Source organism: Panulirus ornatus, chromosome 43, assembly GCF_036320965.1.
Source record: "Panulirus ornatus isolate Po-2019 chromosome 43, ASM3632096v1, whole genome shotgun sequence".
NCBI classification, from domain to species: domain Eukaryota; kingdom Metazoa; phylum Arthropoda; class Malacostraca; order Decapoda; family Palinuridae; genus Panulirus; species Panulirus ornatus.
The window spans coordinates 6,546,056-6,573,495 of NC_092266.1; the positions used below are offsets into that span (position 1 = coordinate 6,546,056).

Genomic DNA, 27,440 nt, shown 5'->3' on the forward strand with positions numbered 1-27,440 from the left:
GAATCAAGGCATGTGAAGCGTCTGGGGTAAACCATGGAAAGCTGTGTAGGTATGTATATTTGCGTGTGTGGACGTATGTATATACATGTGTATAGGGGTGGGTTGGGCCATTTCTTTCGTCTGTTTCCTTGCGCTACCTCGCAAACGCGGGAGACAGCGGCAAAAAAAAAAAAAAAAAAAAAATAGATTCAGTACAACCCTATAGGTCCTACAGGCTCTAAAAGAAACATATCATGATGGCAATCAATGGAAGAGTACCCATGTGCATTTCAAATAAATAAAATTTCTACCATTTGATCTATCTACATTCCAATTACCTGTATTGGTGAATGGCCAAACATATTCAGGATATGCATTCATTACCATCATATTTCATATCTTTAAATTCTTAGGGACTTGGTGGGTAGGTCTGCTTGTCTACAAATTTTTTGTCAACATGCACAAAAATTTGATTATAGTGATACATATACATATACATTTCCTTTTTCCATAGCCAGAGGTTGAACCATTATGTGACATTCATTTTTTTTTTTTTTTTTTTCATTCATTTCCAGCTAGAAGTTTCAGTTTTCTAAATTGTTTCTTACATTTTTCATATGTATATATATGTATGTGTGTGTGTGTGTGTATTTGTGCGTGTGTATGTGTATGGGTGTGTGTGTGTGTGTATATGTATATATATATATGTATATTATCCCTGGGGATAGGGGTGAAAGAATACTTCCCACGTATTCCTCGCGTGTCGTAGAAAGCGACTAGAGGGGACGGGAGCGGGGGGCCAGAAATCCTCCCCTCCTTGTATTAACTTTCTAAAATGGGAAACAGAAGAAGGAGTCACGCGGGGAGTGCTCATCCTCCTCAAAGGCTCAGAGTGGGGTGCCTAAATGTGTGTGGATGTAACCAAGATGTGAAAAAAAGGAGAGATAGGTAGTATGTTTGAGGAAAGGAACCTGGATGTTTTGGCTCTGAGTGAAACGAAGCTCAAGGGTAAAGGGGAAGAGTGGTTTGGGAATGTCTGGGGAGTAAAGTCAGGGGTTAGTGAGAGGACAAGAGCAAGGGAAGGAGTAGCAATACTCCTGAAACAGGAGTTGTGGGAGTATGTGATAGAATGTAAGAAAGTAAATTCTCGATTAATATGGGTAAAACTGAAAGTTGATGGAGAGAGGTGGGTGATTATTGGTGCATATGCACCTGGGCATGAGAAGAAAGATCATGAGAGGCAAGTGTTTTGGGAGCAGCTGAATGAGTGTGTTAGTGGTTTTGATGCACGAGACCGGGTTATAGTGATGGGTGATTTGAATGCAAAGGTGAGTAATGTGGCAGTTGAGGGAATAATTGGTATACATGGGGTGTTCAGTGTTGTAAATGGAAATGGTGAAGAGCTTGTAGATTTATTTGCTGAAAAAGGACTGATGATTGGGAATACCTGGTTTAAAAAGCGAGATATACATAAGTATACTTATGTAAGTAGGAGAGATGGCCAGAGAGCGTTATTGGATTACGTGTTAATTGACAGGCGTGCGAAAGAGAGACTTTTGGATGTTAATGTGCTGAGAGGTGCAACTGGAGGGATGTCTGATCATTATCTTGTGGAGGCTAAGGTGAAGATTTGTATGGGTTTTCAGAAAAGAAGAGTGAATGTTGGGGTGAAGAGGGTGGTGAGAGTAAGTGAGCTTGGAAAGGAGACCTGTGTGAGGAAGTACCAGGAGAGACTGAGTACAGAATGGAAAAAGGTGAGAACAATGGAAGTAAGGGGAGTGGGGGAGGAATGGGATGTATTTAGGGAATCAGTGATGGATTGCACAAAAGATGCTTGTGGCATGAGAAGAGTGGGAGGTGGGTTGATTAGAAAGGGTAGTGAGTGGTGGGATGAAGAAGTAAGAGTATTAGTGAAAGAGAAGAGAGAGGCATTTGGACGATTTTTGCAGGGAAAAAATGCAATTGAGAGGGAGATGTATAAAAGAAAGAGACAGGAGGTCAAGAGAAAGGTGCAAGAGGTAAAAAAAAGGGCAAATGAGAGTTGGGGTGAGAGAGTATCATTAAATTTTAGGGAGAATAAAAAGATGTTCTGGAAGGAGGTAAATAGGGTGCGTAAGACAAGGGAGCAAATGGGAACTTCAGCGAAGGGCGCAAATGGGGAGGTGATAACAAGTAGTGGTGATGTGAGAAGATGGAGTGAGTATTTTGGAGGTTTGTTGAATGTGTTTGATGATAGAGTGGCAGATATAGGGTGTTCTGGTCGAGGTGGTGTGCAAAGTGAGAGGGTTAGGGAAAATGATTTGGTAAACAGAGAAGAGGTAGTGAAAGCTTTGCGGAAGATGAAAGCCGGCAAGGCAGCAGGTTTGGATGGTATTGCAGTGGAATTTATTAAAAAAGGGGGTGACTGTATTGTTGACTGGTTGGTAAGGTTATCTAATGTATGTATGACTCATGGTGAGGTGCCTGAGGATTGGCGGAATGCGTGCATAGTGCCATTGTACAAAGGCAAAGGGGATAAGAGTGAGTGCTCAAATTACAGAGGTATAAGTTTGTTGAGTATTCCTGGTAAATTTTATGGGAGGGTATTGATTGAGAGGGTGAAGGCATGTACAGAGCATCAGATTGGGGAAGAGCAGTGTGGTTTCAGAAGTGGTAGAGGATGTGTGGATCAGGTGTTTGCTTTGAAGAATGTATGTGAGAAATACTTAGAAAAGCAAATGGATTTGTATGTAGCATTTATGGATCTGGAGAAGGCATATGATAGAGTTGATAGAGATGCTCTGTGAAAGGTATTAAGAATATATGGTGTGGGAGGCAAGTTGTTAGAAGCAGTGAAAAGTTTTTATCGAGGATGTAAGGCATGTGTACGTGTAGGAAGAGAGGAAAGTGATTGGTTCTCAGTGAATGTAGGTTTGCGGCAGGGGTGTGTGATGTCTCCATGGTTGTTTAATTTGTTTATGGATGGGGTTGTTAGGGAGGTAAATGCAAGAGTTCTGGAAAGAGGGGCAAGTATGAAGTCTGTTGGGGATGAGAGAGCTTGGGAAGTGAGTCAGTTGTTGTTCGCTGATGATACAGCGCTGGTGGCTGATTCATGTGAGAAACTGCAGAAGCTGGTGACTGAATTTGGTAAAGTGTGTGAAAGAAGAAAGTTAAGAGTAAATGTGAATAAGAGCAAGGTTATTAGGTACAGTAGGGTTGAGGGTCAAGTCAATTGGGAGGTGAGTTTGAATGGAGAAAAACTGGAGGAAGTGAAGTGTTTTAGATATCTGGGAGTGGATCTGGCAGCGGATGGAACCATGGAAGCGGAAGTGGATCATAGGGTGGGGGAGGGGGCGAAAATTCTGGGGGCCTTGAAGAATGTGTGGAAGTCGAGAACATTATCTCGGAAAGCAAAAATGGGTATGTTTGAAGGAATAGTGGTTCCAACAATGTTGTATGGTTGCGAGACGTGGGCTATGGATAGAGTTGTGCGCAGGAGGATGGATGTGCTGGAAATGAGATGTTTGAGGACAATGTGTGGTGTGAGGTGGTTTGATCGAGTGAGTAACGTAAAGGTAAGAGAGATGTGTGGAAATAAAAAGAGCGTGGTTGAGAGAGCAGAAGAGGGTGTTTTGAAATGGTTTGGGCACATGGAGAGAATGAGTGAGGAAAGATTGACCAAGAGGATATATGTGTCGGAGGTGGAGGGAACGAGGAGAAGAGGGAGACCAAATTGGAGGTGGAAAGATGGAGTGAAAAAGATTTTGTGTGATCGGGGCCTGAACATGCAGGAGGGTGAAAGGAGGGCAAGGAATAGAGTGAATTGGAGCGATGTGGTATACCGGGGTTGACGTGCTGTCAGTGGATTGAATCAAGGCATGTGAAGTGTCTGGGGTAAACCATGGAAAGCTGTGTAGGTATGTATATTTGCGTGTATGGACGTATGTATATACATGTGTATGGGGGGGTTGGGCCATTTCTTTCGTCTGTTTCCTTGCGCTACCTCGCAAACGCGGGAGACAGCGACAAAGTATAATACTAAAAAAAATAAAACATATACATAAATCACCCATACAGTTAGTGCACCTGGCTAGGTCTCCTGTGGTCTGGTGATTCTGTTTCTTTATAAAGTCTAGAAAGGCATGTGGATGTTAAGGTGCTAATATGCACTTTTCCAAAAATGGAAGATTAAGAAGATACAGAAGTTCATGAGTTACCTGTCACCTCTGGCAAACACATGAAAATGTTTGGACAGGTATATGAATACCTTGAAAATAAGAAGGATTTAATTACTCAAAGCAGTGATGAAATGACATAAACATAAAAGAGAAAGAAAAAATAAAAACAAAGATTGCAGTGTGATTCTAGGCATATGCATATTTTTTTAAACTAATGAGATCTTAACCAGTCTTACACAAAGTTGCGTCGTTGATAAAATGCGATGGCACGGTGATTTGTAGTGAGAACATGTAAGAGTACAGCTTGTACTCGTGGTGCCTCGTGGGCAGACAGCTGGGCTAGGTAATTATCCAATAAGAGAGATGCAATCCCATGGCCACGATGAGCATCACTCACACCAAGTGTTAGGATATAACCAATTTGTGTCTGACCAGTCAAGGATGGAGGTAGTATATCTTGATCCTGTAAAAGGTAATCTATCAATAGCACACAATAAACCATCCATTTAGTAATATCAAAAACAGAAAATTATGTAATTCACACAGACTGCTACATACAATAAAGAATTACTTCTGAGTCAAGGTAAGGTAGCTGAGAATACTAGTGTTCCAAGACTCAACAAAGGAAAGATTACAAGGAAAGCTCATCACACAATAGAGTACAGAAGCCTCCCAACCACTAAACATGACATACTAACTGCAGATGTAAAATCCAGACAAAATTCAGCCAAACCATCATTTACCATTTTGTAGTGTTACCTACCATGTATTTCTAATACCAGGTATGCAATAAAATAAATTTTTTCTACATATCCAGCTGCTGAAATTATATCAATGTTTTTCTTTCATTTGTTGTAAAATTTGCATGTTAGCATACTCTACTACATGATGTTCCTTCATAGTTATTTCCTTCTAGCTAATCTGCCGGATGAGGTTGTGAGTGGGGATAAACCTATTGTACTATCCTGTCTCCAACAAAAGTTTATCTATTCTATCATCATTATCATTCCATCATAATGATTATTTATTCTATCATTATTATCATCATAAATATCATTACCATACAACCACATGACTCCTCATCCAGGGGTTAATGCAGCTCCAGGCTGAGTTACAATTAGAAGCAGGGACAGGATGGACTCTCTGAAATGAGTTCTTTGAAGAAACTACACTGACCTCTCTTTAGTCAAGTGAGAATGATACAGCCTCACCAAAAATGACTTCTCACTTGTGGGGTGCCATTGGCACGCAGAGTCTGGCAACACCTATCTAAATCTATAAAATTAGGAATTTAGGTTACTGTTACTATTCTCCAGCAGATAACCTAATTTTGGATCAACAAGTCTTCCCTTTTCTGTTACTCATGAACAGTACTCTACATGCAACTAAGGCATGAGAGAAGGTACATATTGCTTTAATCAGACTAAGCTCTGGAGTTTATCCTCCTCCATGCAAAAACCATCCTCTGAGCTGGATTGTGATCTGGAAACTTTGCAACAAAATGGAACTACCTTCTAGAAATAGATAAGGAGCCAACTAGTCATTTCCTTCCGAGACCATTGAAACTCTGAAATCAGTCATCCCCAAACCATGCCAATGATAGCAAATTCTCAGGAATTTTCTAGGAAAGAAAATGAGTGGCTTTAGTTAAATTTAGAGGATCAGGCTGATAATGATCCTAAATTATTTGATGGTGGACATCTGTCTTTTGACTGTGTGGAGGGTGATTTTATGGATACTGATTCTTTAACCATTCTGTGTTGAAGAAGATGAGGCAGGAGAAAGTGTTTCTAGTATAAGTAGAAGTAGTATTGCCAGCGCCCATCTGACCTTGACAGCTTCGTATCTGACTGGCACACCAGGTAATTTCACAAGCTTTTATATTTTGTTGTAATGGAAAATCTAGCAATGAATCACAATGATTATAACGAGGAAAATACTTATTATATATGATCTATCTATCTACCTATATCTCTGATGCCTGTTACCTCCAGGAGCTCCCTTGGCAAACGAGTCTCCACTTATCCCTGTCATTACAAGCCTCCCTTCAAACACCATTCCACACACTCTTCCACCAATTCTCTCCCTCAAAGTACTCTTCCACTCAAATTGTACATGTCCCAGGTGGTCTTCCTCTCACACCAACCCCTTTAATCAAATCATCATATACTATACATCTATCTAGGAGCTGTGGTTTCGGCGCAATATATATGACAGCTAGAGACTGAGTGTGAACAAATGTGGCCTTTGTTGTCTTTTCCTAGCGCTACCTCATGCACATGTGGGGGGAGGGGGTTGCCATTTCATGTGAGGCGATGTGGCGACAGAAATGAGTAAAGGCAGCAAGTATGAATCATGTACATGTGTGTATATGTATATGTCTGTGTATGTATATGCATGTATACGTTGAAATGTATAGGTATGTATATATGCATGTGTGGATGTGTATGTATATACATGTGTGTATGGGTGGGCCATTCTTTTGTCTGTTTCCCTGCGCTTCCTTGCTAATGCGGGAGACAACGATAAAGTATAATAAATAGATATAATAATAAATTGACTGGTTGGTAAGGTTATTTAATGTATGTATGACTCATGGTGAGGTGCCTGAGGATTGGCGGAATGCGTGCATAGTGCCATTGTACAAAGGCGAAGGGGATAAGAGTGAGTGCTCAAATTACAGAGGTATAAGTTTGTTGAGTATTCCTGGTAAATTATATGGGAGGGTATTGATTGAGAGGGTGAAGGTATGTACAGAGCATCAGATTGGGGAAGAGCAGTGTGGTTTCAGAAGTGGTAGAGGATGTGTGGATCAGGTGTTTGCTTTGAAGAATGTATGTGAGAAATACTTAGAAAAGCAAATGGATTTGTATGTAGCATTTATGGATCTGGAGAAGCCATATGATAGAGTTGATAGAGATGCTCTGTGGAAGGTGTTAAGAATATATGGTGTGGGAGGCAAGTTGTTAGAAGCAGTGAAAAGTTTTTATCGAGGATGTAAGGCATGTGTATGTGTAGGAAGAGAGGAAAGTGATTGGTTCTCAGTGAATGTAGGTTTGCGGCAGGGGTGTGTGATGTCTCCATGGTTGTTTAATTTGTTTATGGATGGGGTTGTTAGGGAGGTGAATGCAAGAGTTTTGGAAAGAGGGGCAAGTATGAAGTCTGTTGTGGATGAGAGAGCTTGGGAAGTGAGTCAGTTGTTGTTTGCTGATGATACAGCGCTGGTGGCTGATTCATGTAAGAAACTGCAGAAGCTGGTGACTGAGTTTGGTAAAGTGTGTGAAAGAAGAAAGTTAAGAGTAAATGTGAATAAGAGCAAGGTAATTAGGTACAGTAGGGTTGAGGGTCAAGTCAATTGGGAGGTAAGTTTGAATGGAGAAAAACTGGAGGAAGTAAAGTGTTTTAGAGATCTGGGAGTGGATCTGGCAGCGGATGGAACCATGGAAGCGGAAGTGGATAATAGGGTGGGGGAGGGGGCGAAAATCCTGGGGGCCTTGAAGAATGTGTGGAAGTCGAGAACATTATCTCGGAAAGCAAAAATGGGTATGTCTGAAGGAATAGTGGTTCCAATAATGTTGTATGGTTGCGAGGCATGGGCTATGGATAGAGTTGTGCGCAGGAGGATGGATGTGCTGGAAATGAGATTTCTGAGGACAATGTGTGGTGTGAGGTGGTTTGATCGAGTAAGTAACGTAAGGGTAAGAGAGATGTGTGGAATTAAAAAGAGCGTGGTTGAGAGAGCAGAAGAGGGTGTTTTGAAATGGTTTGGGCACATGGAGAGAATGAACAAGGAAAGATTGACCAAGAGGATATATGTGTCGGAGGTGGAGGGAACGAGGAGAAGTGGGAGACCAAATTGGAGGTGGAAAGATGGAGTGAAAAACATTTTGTGTGATCGGGGCCTGAACATGCAGGAGGGTGAAAGGAGGGCAAGGAATAGAGTGAATTGGATCGATGTGGTATACCGGGTATGACGTGCTGTCAGTGGATTGAATCAGGGCATGTGAAGCGTCTGGGGTAAACCATGGAAAGCTGTGTAGGTATGTATATTTGCGTGTGTGGACGTATGTATATACATGTGTATGGGGGTGGGTTGGGCCATTTCTTTCGTCTGTTTCCTTGCGCTACCTCGCAAACGCGGGAGACAGCGACAAAGCAAAAAAAAAAAATAATAATAAATATGAGTATCCATCTATCTATCTATATCTCCGACACCTGTTCCTAACCTCCTCAAAGGGGTGGCCACAGCAGAGGAGTTTCCAAAACTAATGCACTCCAGTGCTACTTCCTAGCCTTTGGCACCTCACCCTATCACTCTCACTCTCCTTGTAAACTCCCTATTTTGCTTTCTTTCCACAAGATCAAACTACCTCATATTATTACATTTCACCCACTCTACCAATCCACAATTCATTCCCTTTGCATTTCCTGTCAGATCAAATCTCCGATACACCCCCTTAATTCTTTCTTCATTCCAATTTATCATACCAAAAGCTCCTCTCTGTGACTCATCCTATGTCCATGTTTCAGCTGCATAGGTTAGGATTGAGAGGATTATGCTGTCCCTTCATCCTTTCTTCATTTCCATACTTATACCTCTACTCTTTATTATTCTACTGAGGGAACCAAAACTCCTCTACCCTTTACTGCCTTCTCCCTTATCTCTCCATCTATATCACTAAATTAGAGACGTATCGGATGTCTGAATTCAAAGATCCATGGATGCGGATGTGTATGCACGACATTCTCGTGTACGTAGACGTTTTCAGGATCTTTTGTTATATATTTTCATACATTAAGAATTATTCAATCATCATAGAACATTGATCACTTCCAAATAGCAGCTGCTTTCGTTATAAAGTACTGTGTGATTGTAGTTTCTTACTGTTATGACAAGTTTCAGCCACACAAGTTGTGTGTTACCAGGATGCAGGACGGGGACCCAACTCATCATGCATCCCACCAACCACTTTCTCCATCCTATTCCCTTTTGAAAGTGGTTAACTAAATTCCTAATCTATTAAAAGCTGTTCTTTCATCACTTAGTCACTCAGTATTTAAAGTTCAAGATAGGTTTCTCTTCAAAAACAAAAGTTACTCTGCCTTTTCTGCTAAAAGTCGCTTATGTTCTGCATCACAGACCAAGCCATCACCACTGAATAGCTGCTCACTAGGGATGCTACATGGGGAACAGCAAAGATATCAGCAAGTGACCATCGTCAAATCAAGGTAGATCTCATCTCTTCTTTCCACCATCGCAAACTGCCTTCGTTTTTCCTTGAGATACCTCTCATTATCTTTCATTGCACTCTTCCTTTCTGCATGTGTCTCTTCCACTTCATCATCACTACTGGAAGAAAGACTAGAGGTCACTGCTTCATCCAATGTTCTATAGGTGTTGGTTGTCTTTTCTTTCAAACTATTCGCCATTTCCCGCATTAGCGAGGTAGCGTTAAGAACAGAGGACTGGGCCTTTGAGGGAATACCCTCACCTGGCCCAATTCTCTGTTCCTTCTTTTGGAAAATTAAAAAAAAACGAGAGGGGAGGATTTCCAGCCCCCCGCTCCCTCCCCTTTTAGTCGCCTTCTACGACACGCAGGGAATACGTGGGAAGTACTCTTAATCCCCTATCCCCAGGGATAAAGGTGTTGGTTGTGTTAACTGTTTATTTTGTCGTCTCTTCCTTGTTTTCTGGTTGGTTTGTCATCTTCACTTGCCTTGGTGCTCAGCTGAGACAGCTCTTCATACAGTCTGGCAACTGATGATTTCACTCGATCAGTGATGTGAGAAGAGGAAAAGAATTTACTTATATATCTTGGATCAAGATATGTTGCAACTCTGCGCAAATCTTCACTCTCAAGCCAGGAAAATCTTTTTTCATCATCAGCTTGCACTTTGTTTCATGATGTTTACTACCTGCAATGCTTTTTTATCTTGGGGTGACTCAATCATTAATTTGATATCTGGTTTAGAGCCTGAAACTGAGGTATCAAATACTTCAAAAACTTCTGATGTGCTTGGCTGAAGAGTGGCTTTCAAGGATACTACAACAGGTATCACATTATCTACTATAGATGATGAGTCACTCAATCTCTTTGTGATATCTTCATAAGGTTCTAGAGCTTTTGCACATTTGAACATCATCAACCACTTAGTGGTGCTGAGTTGCTATATTTTGGAGTTGGTAGCAGCATGTAAACATAGTGACTCCTCTATTTCTAGTGTTCTTTTCAGTGTGTGCAAGGTGCTGTTCCACCTTGTGGGTATGTTATGGACAACATATAGCTTGGGTTCTTGCAGCCTGCCCAAAATCTTTTTTAGTCCACTTGTCCCATCGTTGAGTGATGTAAATGAGTAACAATGCTGCAACATTTCTGAATTATCCTGTGTAACACATCCTGTGATGATATTCCAGTTTTAACAACTTGTTGTATTTCATGCATATCACATTCCAAATTATTTACACCTGGCAGGAATAGAAGTCTTTACATATTTGCTCCAGCATCACACAAAATATTCCAGTTTTAACAAGTTGTTGCATTTCATGCATATCACATTCCAAATTATTTACACCTGGCAGGAATAGAAGTCTTTACATATTTGCTCCAGCATCACACAAAATACAGTGCACATTTATACTAGAAATGTCCCACCTCATCAACAAATCATCATACTTTCTAGAATTATACTCTCCTGTGTGTCATTCTTGTAGTGGTTCAGCATCTAACACAAAATTCATTCTTTCAAAGTCCTTGTTGATAGCATGTGCAGTTAGACTCAACAATGAAACACCAGCTGAGATACCTGACCGCCCATCAGTTGTGAAGGAAATCTTGCTGTCCTGCATCACTACATCAATCAATCCTTTTATCTAAGTTAAACAGACTCATACATGTCAAGGTATATCAATGAGAAATAAGTCTCACTGCCTCAGCCTGCATTGTGCAGCAGCTTCAACCATCAGTCTCATGAATCCTGTCCTCAACATGACTGATTGTTAGATCATCCATTACTAACATTCTACTACACATTTATCCAGTTTCTTTGAATATAACTTTACCTAATGTCTGACTTCACTTTTTTAAAGAGGTTTTTTCTGTCTTTTGTGTCTCCTCTAACTTCTTTGTTTCTTCTGCATCTAACTCTTCAAATTGTTCTATGTGCATTAATTTCAAATGATTTTTCAAAAATGTATTTCCATGTCCCTTTCACGAATAATCTTTTTTGCACGAAAGATACTGCGCTAAGTTATTTGGTTGTTCCACAAAGTACTTCCTCACCTGACTGTCTCTAAATGCCACTGTGCATAAAAAAAGGAAGACAGTAGGGCTTGGTAAACTTGATTATATCACTTCAAGCGATCACTTCAAGCAAAGTGATTGACTGACACTCTGCCTACCCCTGAGGCAAGCTCCTCTACACTGCAGACAGTGCGTGTTGACTCATATGACTCATGCCAGCTCCCCCACAAAACTTTATCATGGAGTGATAAGAAGCACTCAGCACTGCCAGGTCTTGTTTTTCAGTCTCCTTCTGTACATCCACCACATCCTCTTTGTGTGTGGTAAGGATGCAGATGTGGATGATTATCAAATCCAAAATGTGGATGTGGATGCGAATGCTGATTCAAAAATGATGTGGATGCTCTCCAGGAGCACATGCAGATATCTGATACATCTCTACACCAAACCTACCCAAGATAGTTCCTAAATATTTAAATTCTGTCACCTCTTCCAGTCTTTCATACATGATAAAACAAGATAATAATCAGAGATAAAGTTGTCACTGAAGGCACAATACACAAAATGTGTATTGGGAACTCGCTTGACACTTCACCTTTTTAGTATATTGTGTTGACACAATATACTTCTACACATTATTAGAGTGATAACATTGAAAGAAATATACCTATTAGAGTTTTTCATTGTATGTAGCATTTATGGATCTGGAGAAGGCATATGATAGAGTTGATAGAGATGCTCTGTGGAAGGTATTAAGAATATATGGTGTGGGAGGCAAGTTGTCAGAAGCAGTGAAAAGTTTTTATCGAGGATGTAAGGCATGTGTACATGTAGGAAGAGAGGAAAGTGATTGGTTCTCAGTGAATGTAGGTTTGCGGCAGGGGTGTGTGATGTCTCCATGGTTGTTTAATTTGTTTATGGATGGGGTTGTTAGGGAGGTGAATGCAAGAGTTTTGGAAAGAGGGGCAAGGATGAAGTCTGTTGGGGATGAGAGAGCTTGGGAAGTGAGTCAGTTGTTGTTCGCTGATGATACAGCGCTGGTGGCTGATTCATGTGAGAAACTGCAGAAGCTGGTGACTGAGTTTGGTAAAGTGTGAAAGAAGAAAGTTAAGAGTAAATGTGAATAAGAGCAAGGTAATTAGGTACAGTAGGGTTGAGGGTCAAGTCAATTGGGAGGTAAGTTTGAATGGAGAAAAACTGGAGGAAGTAAAGTGTTTTAGAGATCTGGGAGTGGATCTGGCAGCGGATGGAACCATGGAAGCGGAAGTGGATCATAGGGTGGGGGAGGGGGCGAAAATTCTGGGAGCCTTGAAGAATGTGTGGAAGTCGAGAACATTATCTCGGAAAGCAAAAATGGGTATGTTTGAAGGAATAGTGGTTCCAACAATGTTGTATGGTTGCGAGGCGTGGACTATGGATAAAGTTGTGCGCAGGAGGATGGATGTGCTGGAAATGAGATGTTTGAGGACAATGTGTGGTGTGAGGTGGTTTGATCGAGTAAGTAACGTAAGGGTAAGAGAAATGTGTGGAAATAAAAAGAGCATGGTTGAGAGAGCAGAAGAGGGTGTTTTGAAATGGTTTGGTCACATGGAGAGAATGAGTGAGGAAAGATTGACCAAGAGGATATATGTGTCAGAGGTGGAGGGAACGAGGAGAAGAGGGAGACCAAATTGGAGGTGGAAAGATGGAGTGAAAAAGATTTTGTGTGATCGGGGCCTGAACATGCAGGAGGGTGAAAGGAGGGCAAGGAATAGAGTGAATTGGAGCGATGTGGTATACCGGGGTTGACGTGCTGTCAGTGGATTGAATCAAGGCATGTGAAGCGTCTGGGGTAAACCATGGAAAGCTGTGTAGGTATGTATATTTGCGTGTGTGGACGTATGTATATACATGTGTATGGGGGTGGGTTGGGCCATTTCTTTCGTCTGTTTCCTTGCGCTACCTCGCAAACGCGGGAGACAGCGGCAAAAAAAAAAAAAAAAAAAAAAAATTTTGAAATTTTATGGTTGAATACAGATGTTCCCCAACTTATGTTGGTTTGACTAATGATTTTTTGACTTTACAATAGTGCGATATTCAACACTTTATCAAATAGTCTTTGTGTTAGAAGATTTTGTCCAACTGTAGGCTAATGCGAGTGTTCTGAGAAAATTTAAGGTAGGCTAGTCTAAGCTATGATGTTTGGTAGGTTAGATGTATAATAATAAAGTAGGTTAGATGTATAGTAATAAATTTACATATTAAATGTATTTTCGACTTACAATATTCAACTTATGATGGGTTTGTAGGAACATAAATCATAAGTTGAGGATCATCTGTACATTTTTTACACAACCTAAAAAATTGAGATTCACATGGTTGGAAAGGAAACTTAGCTAAAGAGTTAAGCAGTTAAACACAACATTTGATACTATATTACCTAAAAATATACTTAAAAAAAAGAAACAACAAAGGTTTCGATAACTAGATCCTCATGTGAGTCTATATCACTCACCTGGCCAATATGACCTTATGGCCAATTTATATGTCAGATCAGCATGAAATGAGAAACCTCAATACAAGACTACCCATCAATCCCTTCTGAAAAGTTTTGGTTCAATGTGCTCAGTAGTTTATAACAAAAAGACTTTTTAAATCTTAGCTAATCAGCACTAATGATAAGCTACAGCAGCAATACTGGATGTCAGGTCTGCACAAACTGAGGTAACTTGATAGATATAGTCAGTGGATCTTGATAAAACTTTCTAAATTTCAGCCAATCAGAGCCAATGGTAGGGTTTGGTGGCCAAAATGGACATCAGACTGGCATAAAATTACTAAACAGAGGACCATCCATCAATAATTTTTGGTTCAATCAGCTTATTGGTTTCTGACAATATAATTTAAAAAAACATGAGCCAATCAGAAACCACTTTACCTTGTGATGGCCATGTTAGATGTTGGATCGTCATAAAACAAGGAATATTGATAAAGGACCATTCAAGGATCATTTCTGCAATGTTTTAGTTCTATGCTATCGCACATGCCAACAATGCTTCTTTAAAAATTTTCCATTCCTTATCAATTGCCCTAGCTTCATTTATTTTCAATTTTGCCATTTTGCACTGAATCTCCCCTGGTATTTCTTCAAATGAGTCTCTTTTCAAAGATCATTTACTGTCACCACCCTCAACTCATATTATGTCTTTTCTGAAAACCTCAAATTTTCCTCCTCATCTCCAACAGGTTAGGATTAAATATCTCATCAGGTGCCCCTCTCAGTACATTCACATCCAAGAGTCACTTTTGCATGCCTATCAATGCGCATGTAATCCAATAATGCCACCTTACTCTCTTTCCTACTCACTTATGTCTACTTGTGCATGTCCCACTTTTTAAACCAGGGATTCCCAATCACCACTCCTTTTTCAGCACACAGCTCCACCAGATCTTCAGCATTTCCATTCACCCAACTGAATACCCCATGCCCTCCAGTTATGCCCTCTATTACCACATTAATCACTTTCACTTTCAAATCATCCATCACTAATACCCAGTCTCATGCATCAAAGCTACTAACTCACTCACTCAGCTGCTCCCAAAACACTTGCCTCTCATGATCTTTCTTTTCATGATCAGGTGCATAAGCACCAATAATCATCCATATCTCTCCGCCCACTTTCAGTTTTACCCACATCAATCTAGAATTTACTTTCTTACACTCTATCACACACTCCTGCTTCAGGAATATTGTTACTACTTCCTTAGCTCTTGTCCTCTCACCAACTCCTAACTTTACTCCCAAGACTTTTCCAAGCCATTCTTCCCCTTTACCCTTGAGCTTCATTTCACTCAGAGCCAGAACATCCAGGTTTCTTTCCTCAAACATACTACCTATTTCTCCTTTCTTCTCATCTTAGTTACATCCACACATATTCAGACATCCCAATATAAGCCTTCAAGGAAGAAGAGCACTCCCTGCTTGACTCCTTCTTCTGTTTCCCCTTTTAGAAATTCAAATACAAGGAAAGGGGGGGTTTCCAGTCACCCACTCCTGCCCCCTTTAGTCACCTTCTACGACACATGGGGAATATGTGGGAAGTATTCTTTCTCCACTGTCCCTAGGGGGTGGGAGCAGGGGCCTGGAAATCCTCTCCTCCAGTCTTTACTTTTCCAAAAGAAGGAACAGAGAAAGGGATCAAGCGAGGATTTACCCTCTTAAGGCTCAGTCCTCTGTTCTTGACACTACCTCGTTAACATGGGAAATGGTAAATATGAAGGCAAAATCACACTTCAGTAGTTCATATAATCTTATTTCATATTCATATTTATTTATTTACAATATTTAGTTGCTCTCTCCTACGTTAGTGAGGTAGTGCAAGGAAACAGACGAAAGAATGGCCCAACCCACCCATATACACATGCATATACATAAATGCCCACACATGCATATATAAATAATCTTATATTCATTTATCTCTGGGGAAAGGGGAGAAAGAATACTTCCCACACATTCCCAGCGTGTCGTAGAAGGCAACTAAAGGGGACGGGAGTGGGGGCCTAGGAACCCTCCCTGCTTGAATTTCAACATTCTAAAAGGGGAAACAGAAGAAGGAGACACGTGGGAATTGCTCATCCTCCCCGAAGGCTCAGATTCAGGTGTCTAAATGTGTGCGGATGTAACCAAGATGAGAAAAAATGAGAGATAGGAGTATGTTTGAGGAAAGGAACCTGGATGTTTTGGCTCTGAGTGAAACGAAGCTCAAGGGTAAAGGGGTAGAGGGGTTTGGGAATGTTTTGGGAGTAAAGTCAGGGGTTGGTGAGAGGACAAGAGCAAGGGAAGGAGTAGCACTACTCCTGAAACAGGAGTCATGGGAGTATGTGACAGAGTGCAACAGAGTAAACTCTAGATAGATATGGGTAAAACTGAAAGTGAATGGAGAGAGATGGGTGTTTATTGGTGCATATGCACCTGGGTATGAGAAGAAAGATCATGAGAGGCAAGTGTTCTGGGAGCAGCTGAGTGAGTGTGTTAGCAGTTTTGATGCAAGAGACCGGGTTATAGTGATGGGTGATTTGAATGCAAAGGTGAGTAATGTGGCAGTTGAGGGAATAATGGGTGTACATGGGGTGTTCAGTGTTGTAAATGGAAATGGTGAAGAGCTTGTAGATTTGTGTGCTGAAAAAGGACTGGTGATTGGGAATACCTGGTTTAAAAAGAGAGATATACATAAGTTTACATATGAAATTAGGAGAGATGGCCAGAGAGCATTATTGGATTACGTGTTAATTGATAAGCACGTGAAAGAGAGACTTTTGGATGTTAATGTGTTGAGAGGTGCAACTGGAGGGATGTCTGATCATTATCTTGTGGAGGCGAAAGTGAAGATTTGTAGAGGTTTTCAGAAAAGAAGAGAGAATGTTGGGGTGAAGAGAGTGGTGAAGTAAGTGAGCTTGGGATGGAGACTTGTGTGAAGAAGTACCAGGAGAGACTGAGTGCAGAATGGAAAAAGGTGAGAACAAAGGACGTAAGGAGAGTGGGGGAGGAATGGGATGTATTTTGGGAAGCAGTGATGGCTTGCGCAAAACATGCTTGTGGCATGAGAAGCGTGGGAGGTGGGCAAATTAGAAAGGATAGTAAGTGGTGGGATGAAGAAGTAAGATTATTAGTGAAAGAGAAGAGAGAGGCATTTGGACGATTTTTGCAGGGAAATAGTGCAAATGACTAGGAGATGTACAAAAGAAAAAGGCAGGAGGTCAAGAGAAAGGTCCAAGAGGTGAAAAAGAGGGCAAATGAGAGTTGGGGTGAGAGAGTATCATTAAATTTTAGGGAGAATAAAAAGATGTTTTGGAAGGAGGTACCTAAATAGAGTGCTTAAGACAAGAGAATAAATGGGAACATCGATGAAGGGGGCTAATGGGGAGGAAGTAACAAGTAGCGGTGATGTGAGAAGGAGATGAAGCAAGTATTTTGAAGGTTTGTTGAATGTGTTAGATGATAGAGTGGCAGATATATGGTGTTTTGGTCGAGGTGGTGTGCAAAGTGAGAGGGTCAGGTAGAACGATCTGGTAAACAGAGAAGAGGTAGTGAAAGCTTTGCAGAAGATGAAAGCCAGCAAGGTGGCGGGTTTGGATGGCAGTGTAGTGGAATTTATTAAAAAAGGGGGTGACTGTGTTGTTGACTGGTTGGTGAGGATATTCAGTGTATGTATGACACATGGTAAAGTGCCTGAGAATTGGCAGAATGTATGCATAGTGCCACTGTACAAAGGCAAAGGGGATAAAGGTGAGTGCTCAAATTACAGAGGTATAAGTTTGTTGAGTATTCCTGGGAAATTATATGGGGGGCATTGATTGAGAGGGTGAAGGCATGTACAGAACATCAGATTGCAAAAGAGCAGTGTGGTTTCAGAAGTGGTAGAGGATGTGTGGATCAGGCGTTTGCTTTGAAGAATGTATATGAGAAATACTTAGAAAACAGATGGCTCTGTATGTAGCATTTATGGATCTAGAGAAGGAATATGATAGAGTAAATGTGAATAAGAGCAAGGATATTAGGTACAGTAGGGTTGAGGGACAAGTCAATTGGGAAGTAAGTTTGAATGAGAAAAACTGGAGGAAGTGAAGTGTTTTAGATATCTGGGAGTCGATTTAGCAGCGGATGGAACCATGGAAGTGGAAATGAGTCACAGGGTGGGGAGGGGGCGAAAGTTCTGGGAGCACTGAAAAATGTGTGGAAGGCGAGAACATTGTCTCGGAAAGCAAAACTGGATATGTTTGAAGGAATAGCGGTTCCAACAATGTTATATGGTTGCGAGGTGTGACCTATAGATAGGTATATGTGGAGGAGGGTGGATGTGTTGGAAATGAGATGTTTGAGGACAATATATGGTGTAAGGTGGTTTATCAAGTAAGTAATGAAAGGGTTATAGAGATGTGTGGCAATAAAAAGAGTGTGGTTGAGAGAGCAGAAGAGGGTGTATTGAAATGGTTTGGTCACGTAGAGAGAATGAGCGAGGAAAGATTGACAGAATGAGTGAGGAAAGATTGACAAAGAGGATATATGTATGAGAGGTGGAGGGAATGAGAAGTGAGAGACCAAACTGGAGGCGGAAGGATGGAGTGAAAAAGATTTTGAGCGATCGGGGCCTGAACATGCAGGAGGGTGAAAGGGCATGTTAAGTGTCTGGGGTAAACCATGGAAAGTTTTGTGTGGCTTGGATGTGGAAAGGGAGCTGTGGCTTTGATGCATTATACATGACAGCTAGTGAATGAGTGTGAACATATGTGGCCTTTGTCGTCTTTTCCTGGCGCAACCTCGTGTGCATGTGGGGGGAAGGGGCTATCATTTCATGTGTGGTGGGGTGGAGACAGGGATGAATAAAGACAACAAGTATGAATTATGTACATGTGTATATCTGTATATGTCTCTGTGCGTGTATATATGTATACGTTGAAATGTATAGGTACGTGTATGTGTGTGTGTGTGGACGTGTATGTATGTACATGTTTGCATGGGTGGGTTGGGCCATTCTTTTGTCTGTTTCCTTGCACTACCTCGCTAACATGGGAGACAGCGACAAAGTATAATAAATACATAATATAGATATTCATTTATTTACTATACTTTGTCACTGTTTCCCATGTTAGCAAGGTAGTGCAAGGAAACAGACGACAAAATGGCCTGACCCACCAACATACACATGTATATATATATATATACACGCCCACACACGCATATATACATACCAATACATTTCAACATATACATACATATACATACACAGACATATACATATATACACATGTGCATATTCATACTTGCTGCCTTCATCCACTCCTGTCGCCACCCTCCCATACATGAAATGGCACCCCCCTACCCCCGTGTGCATGTGAGGTAGTACTAGAAAAAGACAACAAAGGCCACATTCGTTCACACTCAGTCTCTAACCTTATGCGACATAATTTTTCTATGCTTGCGGCACAACATACTTTGTGGAGATAATCCACCTCATCAGCTGCCAATATTTAATAAAGTTATTCAAATCTCAACATCATAACAGACATACCCTCAGGCATCTACTATACTAGAAAACACACTGGCCTAGCTGACAGTAATCATAAAAGGAAGAATGGTTAAGGGGGGGTTACCTAGCAGGGGGTGACCTGGGTAGCTAGGTGTGTCAGGGACCATTTTTATTATATTTTTGTTTTTATGTCAATTCTCTCATAATGATTTGATTAATGAGAAGATAGGCTTTAAAGTTTCCTGGGGACAAATAAAAGTTCTTAGTATTAACAATTAAGACAGATTCAATGATGCTGTAGGTGATATAATCAGCAGAAGGGTATAATATAACTAAATTTTTAAGGTCTGCAAGGCGATTGTTATCATGACAGCATTTAGCGATCGCATCTTTTTTGTCATCCCTAAATACTGCTCGACTGTGCCAATAATATCTCTCCGTCACAGTTTTCCCAGTCGGGCCAATGTGTATATCTTTACATGCCTTACATTTGACATTGTAAAAACTCTCAATTGTTGAACAATTTGACCTACTTTTTATTAAGGTCTTACTGATGGTTTTGTACTGAAAGGCAACATCACAAGCACTGTTTTTAAGTACATGTCAGATAAGCTAAGTTGGAAAAATAGCAAACATTTTTTTATTGCTATCATCACTATTATAACTTTATATCTATTCATTATACTTATTCATTATACTTATGCAAGAGTTTTGGAAAGAGGGGCAAGTATGCAGTCTGCTGGGGATGAGAGAGCTTGGGAAGTGAGTCAGTTGTTGTTTGCTGATGATACAGCGCTGGTGGCTGATTCATGTGAGAAACTGCAGAAGCTGGTGACTGAGTTTGGTAAAGTGTGTGAAAGAAGAAAGTTAAGAGTAAATGTGAATAAAAGCAAGGTTATTAGGTACAGTAGGGTTGAGGATCAAGTCAATTGGGAGGTAAGTTTGAATGGAGAAAAACTGGAGGAAGTAAAGTGTTTTAGATATCTGGGAGTGGATCTGGCAGCGTATGGAACCATGGAAGCGGAAGTGAATCATAGGGTGGGGGAGGGGGCGAAAGTCCTGGGAGCCTTGAAGAATGTTTGGAAGTCGAGAACATTATCTCGGAAAGCAAAAATGTGTATGTTTGAAGGAATAGTGGTTCCAACAATGTTGTATGGTTGCGAGGCGTGGGCTATGGATAGAGTTGTGCGCAGGAGGGTGGATGTGCTGGAAATGAGATGTTTGAGGACAATATGTGGTGTGAGATGGTTTGATCAAGTAAGTAATGTAAGGGTAAGAGATATGTGTGGAAATAAAAAGAGCGTGGTTGAGAGAGCAGAAGAGGGTGTTTTGAAATGGTTTGGTCACATCGAGAGAATGAGTGAGGAAAGATTGACCAAGAGGATATATGTGTTGGAGGTGGAGGGAATGAGGAGAAGTGGGAGACCAAATTGGAGGTGGAAAGATGGAGTGAAAAAGATTTTGAGTGATCAGGGCCTGAACAGGAGAGTGAAAGGCAGGCAAGGAATAGAGTAAATTGGATCGATGTGGTATACTGGGGTCGACGTGCTGTCAATGGATTGAATCGGGGCATGTGAAGCGTCTGGGGTAAACCATGGAAAGTTCTGTGGGGCCTGAATGTGGAGAGGGAGCTGTGGTTTCGGGCATTAGTACATGACAGCTAGAGACTGAGTGTGAACGAATGGGGCCTTTGTTGTCTTTTCCTAGTGCTACCTCGCACACATGAGGGGGGAGGGGGATGTTATTACATGTGTGGCGAGGTGGCGATGGGAATAAATAAGGGCAGACAGTATGAATTATGTACATGTGTATATATGTATATGTCTGTGTGTGTATATATATGTGTACATTGAGATGTATAGGTATGTATACTTGTGTGTGTGGACGTGTATGTATATACATGTGCATGGGGGTGGGTTGGGCCATTTCTTTCATCTGTTTCCTTGCGCTACCTCGCAAATGCGGGAGACAGCGACAAAGCAAAATAAATAAATAAATAAATAAATATACTTATTCGCTGTCTCCTGCATTTAAGAGGTAGCGCAAGGAAACAGATGAAAGAATGGCCCAACCCACCCACATACACATGTATATATATAAACGCCTACACATGCACATATACATAACTATACAACATATACATACATACACATACACAGACATATAGATATATACACATGTACACACTCATACTTGCTGCCCCCACCCACTCCCATTGCCACCCCACCACACATGAAATGGCACGTCCCTCCCCCCACGCGCACGCAAGGTAGTGCTACGAAAAGACAACAAAGAGCACATTCATTCACACTCAGTCTCTAGCTGTCATGTGTAATGCACTGAAACCACAGCTCCCTTTCCACATCCAGGTCCCACAAAACTTTCCATGGTTTACCCCAGATGCTTCACATGCCCTGGTTCAATCCAATGACAGCACTTTGACCCCGGTATACCACATTGTTCCAATTCACTCTATTCCTTGCACACCTTTCACCTTCCTGTATGTTCAGGCCCTGATCGCTCAAAATCTTTTTCACTCCACCCTTCCACCTCCAATTTGGTCTCCCACTTTTCCTCGCTCCCTCCACCTTTCACACATATATCTTCTTTGTCAATCTTTACTCACTCATTCTCTCCATGTGGGCAAACCATTTCAATACACACTCTTCTTCTCTCTCAACCACACTCTTTTAATTACCACAAATCTCTCTTACCCTTTCATTGCTTACTTGATCAAACCACCTCACACCACATATTGTCCTCAAATATTTCCAACACACCCGCCACCCTCCGCACAACCCTATCTATAACACACGTCTCGCAACTATATAACATTGTTGGGACCACTATTCCTTTAAACATACCCATTTTTGCTTTCTGAGATAATGTTCTCGACTTCCACATATTCTTCAACACTCCCAGTGCCTTCGCCCCCACCATCACCCTGTGACTCACTTCTACTTCCATGGTTCCATCCACTGCCAAATCCACTCCCAGATATCTAAAACACTTCACTTCCTCCAGTTTTTCTCATTCAAACTTACCTCCCAATTGACTTGTCCCTCAACCCTACTGTACCTAATAACCTTGCTCTTATTCACATTTACCCTCAGCTTTCTTCTTTCACACACTTTACCAAATTCAGTCACCAGCTTCTGCAATTTCTCACATGAATCAGCCACCAGCGCTGTATCATCAGCGAACAACAACTGTCTCACTTCCCAAGCTCTCTCATCCACAACAGACTGCATAATTGCCCCCTTTCCAAAACTCTTGCATTCACCTCCCTAACAACCCCATCCATGAACAAATCAAACAACCATGGAGACATCACACACCCCTGCCACAAACCTACATTCACTGAGAACCAATCACTTTCCTCTCTTCCTACACGTACACATGCCTTACATCCTTGATAAAAACTTTTCGCTGCTTCTAACAACTTGCCTCCCACACCATATATTCTTAACACCTTCCACACAGCATCTCTATCAACTCTATCATATGCCTTCTCCAGATCCATAAATGCTACATACAAATCCATTTGCTTTTCTAAGTATTTCTCACATACATTCTTCAAAGCAAACACCTGATCCACACATCCTCTACCACTTCTGAAACCACACTGCTCTTCCTCAATCTGATGCTCTGTACATGCCTTCACCCTCTCAATCAATACTCTCCCATACAATTTCCTAGGAATACTCAACAAACTTATACCTCTGTAATTTGAGAACTCACTTTTATCCCCTTTGCCTTTGTACAATGGCACTACGCAAGCATTCCTCCAATCCTCAGGCACCTCAACATGAGTCAGTCATACATTGAATAACCTTACCAACCAGTCAACAATACATTCACCCCCTATTTTAACAAATTCCACTGCAATACCATCCATACCTGCTGCCTTGCCAGCTTTCATCTTCTGTAAAGCTTTTACTACCTCTTCTCTCTTTACCAAATCATTCTCCGTAACCCTCTCACTTTGCACTCCACCTCGACCAAAACACCTTGCTTCACTTACTCTCACCTTTTGCCATTCTACACTCAATCTCTCCTGGTAGTTCGTCAAACACATCTCTTTTCCAAGGTCACTAACTCTCATCACTCTCTTCTCCCTGATACTGTTCCCTCTTTATCAAAAATCTCTACAAATCTGCACCTTCACCTCCACACGATTAGACATCCCATCAGCTATTCCTCTCAAACATTTACATCCAAAAGCATTCCTTTTACATACCTATCAATCAATATGTAACCCAATAATGCCCACTGACCATCTCTTCCTCTTAAATAAGCATACTTTTGTATATCCCTCTTTTAAACCAAGTTTTCCTAATCACCAGTCCTTTTTCAGCACCCAGCTACACAAGTTGTTCATCATTTCTATTCATAGCAATGAATTCCCCATGTGCTCCAATTATAATTACCACCGCCACATTACTTACCTTCACCTTTAAATCTCCCATCTCAAATACCTGGTCCCTTAGATCAAAACTGGTGACACACTCACGCAGGTACTCCCAAAACACTTGCCTGTCATGATCTTTCTCCTCAAGTCCAGGGGCAGAGACAATAATAATCATCCATCTCTCATCATCCATTTTCAGTGTTAACTATGTTAATCTAAAGTTTACAACTATACACTCTGTCATACACTCCAAAAACTCCTGCCTAAGGAATAGTGCTACAACTTCCTTAGCTCTTGTCCTCTCATCTACCCCTGATCCCTGATCTAATCTTATGACATTTCCAAAACATTCTTCCCTTTACCCTTGAGCTTTATTTTACTGAGCCAGAACATCAAGATTTCTTTCCTTAAATGAACTACCTATCTCTCCTCTACTCATCTTGCTTACATCTACATGCATTTAGACATGCCAGCCTGAGCCTTTGAGGATGAGCACTCCCAGCATGGCTCCTTCTTCTGTTTCCTCATTTAGAAATTGAAATACAAGAAAACTTTTTTCACCCCTCCTCTTACCCCTTTTAGTTACCTTCTAAGACACACAGGGAATAAAAAGGTAGAATTCTTTCTCCCCTACCCCAGGGATCATAACCATAAATAAATATACATGAAAGGTGTTACCAGACTCTGTCTACTTAAGGTTACACTGGAAGTGAAAAGTTACCTTTGGTAAAGCTGTATCACTGGGAGTTCAAACTTGTCAAATAACTTCTCACTCCAAAGGAATCTATATTTCCCTGATACTGGAAGCAGTGCTGCCTTGGGCTGCAGGACTCATCTGGGTAACACCAGAACTCTTTCATAGAAACTAGTCCTGATGTAACTATAAATATACATAGATAAAGAACCAAATCACCTTTTCCTAGAATTTATGGCATTTTGAATTCCTTTGGGATTCAATTCAAAATTATCATGAAAAAAGATGACAAAACTGTATGTGGCCTATATCAATCACCAGTGCCCTAGACCCAATGAAGCATGGCTTTGGTTGTCCTTATCATTTAAGTTTAAAAATTACCAAAAATAAGGGTGACAAACAAATGGATGCCCTCTTCAAACACCACAGAACCACTCTAAAAGGTTCAATATAAAGCACAAAAATCTTTGCAGCATTTAGCATTCATCTTTTCACATCACCCAAAAATCAATATAACATAAGATAATGAAATACCTCAAACTTATCTCTTTTTATATATCCTGATAATTGAACTTGGAATACCAATAGTAAATAAAAACAACATCTATCATCTTTTATGTTTAGAGAATCTCAATCTACATGAAAAATACTGACAATTCTTGAATAGCAATACAAACCTCCTTATTCATCTTTGAGAGTGGTTTTGTCTCAGCCACCAACAGCCCAATGATTTGTGCATTGAAAGTTGCAGCCAGTGCATAAAAACGAGGGTTAGTTGTGATGTCTTCATACCACACATCAGGATATTCAATAGGGAACCACTCTTTACATAACGTCTTGACCTGCAAGGAAATCTATATGAAAGACATAAAAAGAGCACAATTTCTTCTAGCCGCCTAAATAAAAATTGTTAACAAAATAACAGTTCCAAATACAATGAGAACAATGGTATCACACTGTGACAACTTCACATATGATAACTATATGATATATATACTGGGAGAGGAGTGATCAGGTCTAAAGCCATGCTGTGAAGGCAAGAGTGGGATATTTCACTCAATTCTGAGTTAGATATTGGAGACATCAGTAATATGACAAAGTAAAAGGATGGAAAGTTTAGTGGTTTGGAGGGTTTTAAGATGGGTGCAATATCAAAAATGTTTAAGATGTCTGGGACTTTGACATGTAGCCAGGAGTGGTTCATTACTGTCAATGCTTGGATTGCATGTAGTATTGTTGAACTCATCGGGTGAAAAGCCACCTTTTAGAGTGCTGTTTCATCTTCAACTGAAGGAAGAGTTCAGTATCATCAAAGAACTTCTCACTTCAAAGGAGTACATCCTGTCCCTGCTACTAAGAGTAGCATAGCCTTGAAGCTGAAGGGGCCCCTTAATGAGAGGTTCTAGGGCTGTATATTGATAATAATGATTGCAATGGGGCTAAAGTGTTTTATGTGGAAGTATATGTTGTCAGGATCCCAAAAATCTGTACACCTACCCTCCACTCCCACTGACACACACACACTGCAATTAAAATGTTAGAAAACTTTCTTGCAACAGGTCCTGACGACATATCAAACTTCTAAATAAATCTCTTTAGCCCATTCAAGCACTTACAGATATCTTCAACCACTCCAGGCTACACAACTAAATCCCACACATCTGGAAAATGTTTGGAAAACTAATTCACATGAGAATCAAGCAAAATGTGCCACTGTCACAAAAACAACATGGTTCACAAAAATGTAACAAAATACATCCTGGATGGCTTCAACCAACCACAACCTCCACACTCAAGCAACAGACATCAAAAACGTATCCATCATATTTTGCTTTGTCGCTGTCTCCCGCGTTAGCGAGGTACGCAAGGAAACAGATGAAAGAATGGCTAAACCCACCCACATACACATGTATATACATACACATCCACACACGTAAATATACATACCTATACATCTCAATGTATACATATATATACACACACAGACATACACATATATACACATGCACATAATTCATACTGTCTGCCTTTATTCATTCCCATCGCCACCCTGCCACACATGAAAATAACAACCCCCTCCCCCAAATGTGCGCAAGGTAGCGCTAGGAAAAGACAACAAAGGCCACTTTCACTCACATTCAGTCTCTAGCTGTCATATAATAATGCACCGAAACCACAGCTCCCTTTCCACATCCAGGCCCCACACAACTTTCCATGGTTTACCCCATACGCTTCACATGTCCTGGTTCAATCCATTGACAGCACGTCGACCCCGGTATACTACATCATTCCAATTCACTCTATTCCTTGCACGCGTTTCACCCTCCTGTTGTTCAGGCCCCGATCACTCAAAATCTTTTTCACTCCATCTTTCCACCTCCAATTTGGTCTCCCACTTCTCCTCGTTTCTACCACCTCTGACACATATATCCTCTTGGTCAATCTTTCCTCACTCATTCTCTCCATGTGACCATTTCAAAACACCCTCTTCTGCTCTCTCAACCACACTCTTTTTATTACCACACATCTCTCTTACCCTATTATTACTTACTTGATCAAACCACCTCACACCACATATTGTCCTCAAACATCTCATTTCCAGCACATCCACCCTCCTCCGCACAACTCTATCCATAGCCCACGCCTCGCAACCATACAACATTGTTGGAACCACTATTCCTTCAAACATACACATTTTTGCTTTCCGAGATAATGTTCTTGACTTCCAAACATTCTTCAAGGCTCCCAGAATTTCGCCCCCTCCCCCACCCTATGATTCACTTCTGCTTCCATGGTCATCCACTGCCAAATCCACTCACAGATATCTAAAACACTTTACTTCCTCCAGTTTTTCTCCATTCAAACTTACCTCCCAATTGACTTGTCCCTCAACCCTACCATACCTAATAACCTGCTCTTATTCACATTTACTCTCAGCTTTCTTCTTTCACA

General features: G+C 41.0%; 1 protein-coding gene across 1 annotated transcript in view; it reads right to left on the minus strand.

The window, feature by feature from the left end:
- Naa60 (N-alpha-acetyltransferase 60) overlaps positions 1-27,440 on the minus strand; it is a 129,984-nt gene that overhangs the window by 45,967 nt on the left and 56,577 nt on the right. Inside the window, exons 3-4 of the mRNA XM_071686877.1 lie at positions 25,166-25,330; positions 4,373-4,599 (exon numbers count right to left, since the gene is read on the minus strand). Of these exons, the coding sequence (XP_071542978.1) occupies positions 4,373-4,599; positions 25,166-25,330 (392 nt within the window). The remainder of the gene's footprint in view (positions 1-4,372; positions 4,600-25,165; positions 25,331-27,440) is intronic.